At 56.2% G+C, this 7,996-nt stretch overlaps 2 protein-coding genes across 2 annotated transcripts in view; one reads left to right on the top strand and one right to left on the bottom strand.

Annotated features, from left to right (window-relative positions):
• The window catches only part of GNLY (granulysin), an 18,498-nt gene extending 16,212 nt beyond the window's left edge, over nucleotides 1-2,286 (bottom strand). Inside the window, exon 1 of the mRNA XM_012731475.1 lies at nucleotides 2,093-2,286. The gene's annotated coding sequence lies outside the window, so the exon portion shown is untranslated. The remainder of the gene's footprint in view (nucleotides 1-2,092) is intronic.
• Nucleotides 1-7,697, top strand: part of SFTPB (surfactant protein B) — a 9,297-nt gene extending 1,600 nt beyond the window's left edge. The window contains exons 3-10 of the mRNA XM_004691378.1: nucleotides 131-202; nucleotides 576-701; nucleotides 1,265-1,417; nucleotides 1,610-1,699; nucleotides 4,018-4,201; nucleotides 4,346-4,506; nucleotides 5,704-5,784; nucleotides 7,692-7,697. Of these exons, the coding sequence (XP_004691435.1) occupies nucleotides 131-202; nucleotides 576-701; nucleotides 1,265-1,417; nucleotides 1,610-1,699; nucleotides 4,018-4,201; nucleotides 4,346-4,506; nucleotides 5,704-5,784; nucleotides 7,692-7,697 (873 nt within the window). The remainder of the gene's footprint in view (nucleotides 1-130; nucleotides 203-575; nucleotides 702-1,264; nucleotides 1,418-1,609; nucleotides 1,700-4,017; nucleotides 4,202-4,345; nucleotides 4,507-5,703; nucleotides 5,785-7,691) is intronic.
• The last annotated feature ends 299 nt before the right edge of the window (nucleotides 7,698-7,996 follow it).

Here is a 7,996-nt window from a genome sequence, read left to right as displayed (position 1 = left end):
GGGGTGGGATAGGATGGGGAGCAGTTGCCTGTGCCTTGGAGTACCCTATCAGTCTTTACCTAAAGACTGTCGCCCACCTGTGCTGGGACTATATCTCTACATAAGTCCAACGCTAGGGCTCCCTTCCCAGGACGACCTATGCCAGGAATGTGAAACCATCGTTCCTCTCCTCGTCAAGATAACCAAGGAGGTCATTTTCCAGGTGATGAAACACAGATTCGGGGTACAGCCTGGAGTCCAAGACTTGAGATAGAACAGGGAGAAGATTAGCCCGTAAAGGGGCTGGACCCAGGCTGAGGCTGTGGCCTGGCTGAGGGCGCTAGGTACCTCTGACCAGCGGCAGGCCCTGGCCCAGAGCTCAGCAGCACAGCTAGGGACGGTCTTTCCTGGGGGAGTGGCAGACAACTTAGTCCCCGGCTCCGAGCTCCGGAGCCCTGGGATGGACGGGGTGGCCAGTGCGCCCTGGTGGTGTCCCTGTATGTGGGGACTGGGAAGGGGGGCCAGGGAGGGATCAGACCCCAGAGAGACCAGGCTGATTCTCTCCCCTTTGTCCTTGCTGGCCCGTGGCCTCCCAGAACACGATGCGGAAGTTCCTAGAGCGTGAGTGCGAGGACCTCCCCTTGAAGCTGCTCGTGCCCCAGTGCCACCAGATCCTCGACTTCTACTTCCCGTTGGTCATCAGCTACTTCCAGGACCACATCGTGAGGGCCCACCCACCCCACTTCCAACTTGGTCCCCAAAGTGCACCCCATGCCCACTCACATCCAGAGTTACACATAACCCACCCTGTGCAACACACACACCCCCACTCATATCCTCTCGCCCACACCCACTCTTGGACCCTGACTACAACCAGGCCCGGCGACTTGGTGCCATCAGCCAGGGCCTGATTCCAGCTGTGTTCAGGTCTACAAACGTCCAAGCACAGTCTCATCTTACCCTCACACACACACAGACACACAGTCTCACATTCCCACTGTCACAAAACCCACACACTCACGTGTACAAGCCTACCCTCACACACACACACACACACACACACACACACATTTTTAAAAACACACACGATTAGCTATTCACACATTCCCAGACACATTCCCAAAGCTCCCACACAGCCCTTTCTCTGCCCTCGTTCTCCCCTAACCCATCCAGCAGGCTCCTCACCACCCCAGCCCAAAGATACTGGCCCCAGTCCTCGAGTCCTGCAGCCTCAGCAAGAGTGGGCTTCCCACCTCAACTGCCCTGCACCCTGCATTTGCCCTAGAACACCAAGGCCATCTGTGAGCACCTGAGCCTGTGCCCACCCAGGTTTCCAGAGCCAGGGCAGGGGCCAGAGCTGCCAGACCCTCTGCTGAACCAGCTGGTCCTTCCCGTGCAGACTGCGGCCCTCCAGTCATGGCCTGGGCCTCACACACAGGTGAGGGAGGCCCCACACTGATGGCCCCTCCACCAGCCAGGTGGAGATCCAGAGAGCTAGCCAGAAGCGAGGCCAATGGGCACTGAGGCCTGGGTGTAGGGAGGAGGTGGGGAGGGGCAAGCAGGGGAGACAGAGCTGTGAGGAGCCTCCTCTGGTGCCTTGCCGGGTCTCCACCCATGGTTCTCTCCCCAGGATCTCTCTGAGCAGCAGTTCCCCATCCCTCTCCCCTTCTGCTGGCTCTGTCGGACTCTGATCAAGCGGATCCAATCTGTGATTCCCAAGGTGAGGCATCCTGGTTCACAGGAGCTCAGCAAGGCACCCCACACACACACACCCGCACCTCCGTTTATACCCAGCAGACCTCAGAGGTGCAGCTGAGACCCAGAGGTGCCCAGCCGAGAGCCCATTCAGCCACATGAAGGCCCCACTACACACCAGGCACAGCGCCAGTGTCAACTATAAAAATGGACAAGACCAGAGCTTGTCCTCTGGCAGTCCACCATCTGATGGAGACACCCCGACTGCTTTCAACTTCCAAAGGGAGACTTCCACAGATGGGCCTCCCCACCCCAGCCTGTGCTTCCAGACCTATAGTGACATCACCCAGTAGTCCCATCAACCAGGGCTGCCCACCCAAACACAGAGCCCATGTAGGAAGCTTACCATTAGCCTTACCTGAGCTTGCTTTGGCCAGGGAGTGATGTTTTCAGATATTACATTCAAGCAGAGCAGATGCGGTGACGGGCAGTGAAGGAAGAAGGGTTAGGCTGGTTGTACAGGGAGAGTCTCTGAGGAGTGACCATTAGGCTGCATCCTGGAGGGTACTAAGTCCCTAAGAGGCTAAGAGACTTGTTCAAGAACGAGCTTGGCAAGCCTGAGGAACAGAGTGGTTGCAGGGGGAGGGCTTAGGGCGTGTCAGAGATGGAGCAAGAGGGATCAGCCCTGCTGGGCTTTGTAGCAATGTCTAAACCACTTTCCAAAACATCGGGTTTTATGTTTAATGCCAGCTACAGCTACTGCAGGGTTTCAAGCAGTGAGCACAGAAATCTCTACTAGTGATGATGGGGCGTGGATGAAGCCGGAGAGTGGACAGGGGTGTCTGGGAGAGGATGTCAATAGGGCTTGGTGATCAGTGGGATTTGAGGAGTGAGGACAAGAGTAATCAATGGCAACTCTGTAAACTGCCCAAACAACCAAGTGGGTGAACCTGAGGTAGATTTGGCAGCAAAATAAGAAGTTCTCTCCCAGCATGCTATGTCCGAGACTCCCATGCCACTTGCATGATTAGACGAGCAGACAGCTGTCCAGCCCGCCTCAGGGGAAGGTCAGGTCCAGTGATATGAAGCTGAGGGTGGCTGGCTGTGGGCAAGATGTAAAGCCAAAGGAGTGGATGGGCTCATCAAAAATGGGGTGTGGACAGGGTGGAGGTAGTTCAAGCAAATGGAAATGCCAGCCAGCGCTTGAGGGAAGTGAGAGTGGAGGGAAATGGCGGCATGGTGTCACAGAAACCCAAGAAGAACTGCGTTTTCAGAAGGACGGGGTCAGAAGGGAGAAGGAAGGCTGAGAGCTGCTGGGAGCTCAGGACTAGCCGTGCACAGAGCCCCGACAACAGAGGTGGCGGCAGCCTGAGCATTTTGGAGCATATTTTGGAAGATGACGGGGACAGAACCCACATGGAGTGGCTGCAGAGAACTGGGAAAGAAGTAGATTCGCAGGTCCTGACAACCCAGAAACCTTCCAGGGACAGGGAGGCGAGACGGCAGAGGCTTTTAATGGCAGGAGTCGTCTGAGCGTGTTCCCCTGTCTGTGAGCCAGATGGGCAAGCAATGAGGCAGGAGAGAGAGTGACGCGGGGTGAAGCACCGTGAGGGTGGGGGCAGCGTGTGACCACGGGCAGCCTCAGTGGAGGAGACGGACACCAGCCCAGGCCAGCAGAGGGGTGACGTTCGGTGAAGGGCACCCCTGGAAGGCTCACACTCGAGGCGCATACTCGCCTGTCCCCCACCTCCACCCTCCGGGCACTGGAGGGCAGCGGGGCTGCAAGCAGGAGGGGACACCGTTAGCCTGCCCCATGTGGGTTCTCTGTGTGCACAGCTGAATGAATAAGGAATGGCGCAATGAGCCAGTGCTGCCTCCTCTCCACATGACCTTCCATTCGGAGACCGTGTTTGGAATTGGAGTGTGGAGAAACTTCTGGTTTCCTCAGGGGCTCCTGAAACCAGGAACAAGTTGGCTCCAGAAGCCACAGATAGGAGCTGATCCACTACGGCAAGCCCTGGGTCAGGGGGGAGAAGCCCGTTCTGGCTCCAGTCTGCCCCAGCTTGCCAAGGGCCCCTGGCAACACTCACCCAGCCTGCTACATCCCTCTCTGCCATTCGAGAGCCTTTGGAGTAGAGCTGTGGCCATGGTGTGGCTCCAGTCCTTGTTCGGGACTCTGAGGGAGCCCACTGGACTGTCCAGCGCCCGCTGTCCTTAGCTATAGCCACAGGGAGTGTCCTCCCATAGGGAACGAGGGACTGTCTCCAAAGTGTCCAGCGTTGCTGGGCGCAGAGTAGATCTGGCGAGGGAAGTCCCATCCTGTCCTCTCTCGGCCCCTCTCAGGGTGTGCTGGGTATGGCTGTGGCCCAGGTGTGCCACGTGGTGCCCCTGGTGATGGGCGGTATCTGCCAGTGCCTGGCCGAGCGCTACACGGTCATCCTGCTGGAAGCGCTGCTAGGCCGCGTGCTGCCCCAGGTGGTCTGCGGCCTCATCCTTCGGTGCTCCAGCGAGGACAGCGCTGGCCTAGGTAAGCCTGCCGCCCTGGCCCCGACGGTGCCCATCTCATCCTCCCCCTGCCCTGGACCCGCACAACCCCTCCCGCTCCAGTCCATGCGCTGTGCCCGCAAGGACAGGCAGCTCTGCCGGACAGCCGTGCCTGTTTTCCCTCTAGCGCTCGCTCCCCTGGAGTCCCTGTCGAGAGATTGGCTACCGCAAGACTCCACGTGCCAACTCTGCGTGTTTGTGGCCACCCAGGCGGGCAACAGCAGTGAGCAGGCCATGCCCCAGGCGATGCGCCAGGCCTGCCTTGGCTCCTGGCTCAACAGGCCAAAGGTTTGTGGTGGGCACATGAACACAGGAGCCAGGCCCTGTTTGGGGTGCAGGGGTGAGGCCAGGAAGGGTTCTCCAGCCAGAGATACACCAGAGTGGGCTGGACCCTGCCTTTGAAGAGCTCAGATCAGATGGGTGAGAATGTAACTTAGGGTCAACCTAAGGCCTGCAGTCAACTCTGAACCAAGGGTCTGGGCCCTAGAAGACCAGCGGGCTCTCTAATGGATGAGCAGCAGCGAACTGAGATGAGTAACCCCAGAGCAGCCTGGAATGGGTCAGAACCTGACCTTCTCTCCAGGGTCCTGGTTCTATTCTGTCCCCACTCCTCGCATTGGTGTGACTCATGAAAGATAGATCCACCTGCAAAAGGCAGCTGGGGTCAAGGGTCAAGGGTCAGACTCAAGGGTCTGCGAGTCTCAGTTCTCAGAGTCAATGACAGTAAATCCCCCCATAAAGGGAGATCTTGAGGCAGCCCACAGACTCTTGCCCAGAGGCAGCTTTCTGCCTGGCACCCCCTGCTCTGTGACTTTCAGGGTTCCCTCTCTCATCCATCAGCTCTCAAAGATTAGATGGGCCCTCCCTGGGGGCACAACAGGTAAAGCGCAGCACCATGAAGCTATTGCAGCTATTGCAGCCACTACAACACAGATTTGATCCCCGGCCAGGGAGCTGCCCCACATGGCGCAGCAGACCTCTCCTGCCTCCCCGCTGCTCCCCTCAGCAGTGTATTTCAATAGATCTGCCTGTTCTGCTCCCCACTCTGTCTCTGGGGAATCCTCACACACACCCCCACACACACACCTCTGGCCTATACCCAGTTCTGTATGCATAAATAAATCAACCTTTATAAAACAACAAAAACAACAATTAGATGAACTTTAGGATTTCTTCCAGAACTGATATTTTGGGAGGAGGGGAAGCTGGCAGCTAAGATTCTGCCCCTCTGCCTGGTTTAAGACCCACCATCTCTCCAGTGTCTCTGTCTTTGCCAACAGGAACCCCCCATTTTAGCTCACCGGCTTGCTCAGCCTTACAGCCAGAGCTTCTCAGTGGGACCTGATGTTTGAGCTACGCTGGGTCAGGGAGCCCTGGAGGCATCTTAGCGAAGTGGAGAGGCCAGGCTGCCGTGTAGGAGCCCTGCACCAGGTCAGGGCCCGCCCCCCACCCCCGACATCTGATCGTGTCTGTCTCCTTCCTCAGTGTGAGCAGTTTGTGGATCAGTTCATGCCCCAGCTGCAGACCCTCGTGTCCAAGGGCTGGGATGCCCACTCTGCCTGCCAGGTACGACTCTCCTCACCATGGAGCCTCTGCCCTTTCTGGTCCATGATCCTCAGAGTCTGCACAGTCCTGAGTGCAGAGCAGCCCCAGGGAACGTAGATCCAGGACTGGGCGGGTGTACCTACCCCACTGTTTTAATATAGAAAAGGCAGTTTCCAAGTTAAGAAAAGTCACAAAAGGACACAAAAAGATGGGAAAGGAAGAAGCAGCTTTAAGTGGTTTGATGCAAATATGGGATAGAGGTTGCTCACTAACAAGCGTGAGCTGGTAGAGGTACAGGGGTACAAAGGATGTTCTGGGCAAACACCCCACCTCTTCCAGCTTTAAAACCAGAGGCCCACCCATGGCATAGGCGTGGCCCAAGGAAGTCAGTGAGGCCACACAAAGAGCATTCACCAGGTAACAGGTAGTGCAAGAGCTGCCCCTTCCAGGAGGACCCACCTTAGCCCTCTGTTGGGAAAGGGGGGCTGGGTGCTGTGTCTCAGGCCCTAATGCTGTCCCTGTGGCAGGTCCTGAGGGTATGTGAGACCACAGTCAGTCCTCTCCAGTGTACCCACAACTCCCATTTCTGACAAGAACTCAAAGCCCTTCTTATCTCCAGGTAAGTCCAGGCCTGCAAGTAAGGGGAGGCCGTCGGGGGGCAGGTGTTATGCCCATCAGGATGGCAATGGCAGATCCTGCATGAACAGACAGTTGCCACTGCTGGCTGCTCCCCCCTCCTCTTTCCAGGCCACAGCCCAAGGACCCTGAGGGCTTCTGGCTGGGCCTTCATGGAACTGACCTGCTCACATCCTCTCAGAATCTAAGCTCCCAGCTGGCCTGCCCCATCCCAGCCCTCGGGGAGTGTCAGCACCAGCCTGAGGCTCACAGCCCACCCTCTGGATGGGCTGATCTTCAGTATCTGATGTGTTTAAATCAAGACCAAACTTTTGTGAAGCTCAAGGGGAAACTAGACAGTGCTGAAGTTGGAGATAGACCCTTCAGATGGAGGGATGGGTCACATGCAGGCTCATGACCAGATGTCTCAGGGAAGGGAAACCACCCTAGAGATGGACCCAGCAATGGTGGGCTTCTGGTGCCCTGAGAGCAAACTTGTCCATTGTAAAACTGTGCTCAGAGCTGGTCCCTAACATAATGGTCATTTATTAACTTTTTGGAAATGTAGTGTGTACCTGTGACCAGGCCACACTCCAGGGGCAAGGGTTGTATCTGTGAATAAAAGTGATCCCTGCCCCCCCTGGGGCTCACGCCCCACGGCTACTTCTTCCATCTGAGAGGAGGAAGTCTCCTCTCAGTATATGGTCTTCAGTCTACCCAGAATCCAAGCCAACTGGGAGGTGGTAGAGAGGAAGCGTCAGTTCCATCAGACCCACCCCCAGCACCAGTTTAGTGTTACCCCCCTCCCACTGAGGACAACTAGGGGAACTTGGTATTCTGGAGCTATCCAGAAGACTGGAGCCTTCACCTGTCCTCAGGGTTCCCAGCACCAAAAAGAGCTAAGCCTTCCACCTTTATTGAAACAGAAAGAACAGGTTGGTTTGGGAGGCCTGGGCTATGTTCCCCACTCTGCCATCAACTGACCGTGGGCGCCCAGGCAAGAAAATCCAGCCTCCTCTCTGGCCCTTGTTTTCCTTAGTTGCAATGAGGAAAACAGTTGCAATGAAAGAGTTGAGGAGATGATCACCAAGACTCAAGCTCCCTCATAAGGCAAGGCCCCTCCTCAGGCTTCTCACCTCCTGCCCACACTAAAAAACCCTTAACTCTGCACTTACCTTCCCCACCACCTTTCCCCAAAAGTACTTTAAACTGGTGGACCACAAGTCCACAGCCTCTACACTTAATATTTTCAAAACTTAATCTATCCTATCTCCAACCACAGCCTGAAACCACAGCCATTTCCGTCTTCTTAGGTGTGAGGGCAACAAGTTCAAGGTTTTCTGGAGCAGGTCTGTGAGAGGGGGCTTCCCGCCAACGCCAGCCTTCATACCCCACCAGAGCCAGCCCAGCTCCTACAGGCCCTCAGGACTGAGCAAGGCAAAGTCACCCATCACACAGTCCTTCCTCTGGCCCCAAGAGGACAGTGGGGTAGAAGCCAGGCCCGGTCTCCTTCCAATTTCCATGTGCTCAAGGGACTGGCTTTTATAATTGTTTTGCTGACACTTTCATGGAATTAAAAATTCAGAATGAAAAACAGGAATATAAAGTCCTAAAAAAG

This window comes from Condylura cristata, unplaced genomic scaffold, assembly GCF_000260355.1.
Source record: "Condylura cristata isolate star-nosed mole 26May11 unplaced genomic scaffold, ConCri1.0 scaffold00031, whole genome shotgun sequence".
Taxonomy (NCBI): domain Eukaryota; kingdom Metazoa; phylum Chordata; class Mammalia; order Eulipotyphla; family Talpidae; genus Condylura; species Condylura cristata.
The sequence above is the reverse complement of the archived record's forward strand: the minus strand, read 5'-3'. Positions and strand labels throughout refer to the sequence as shown.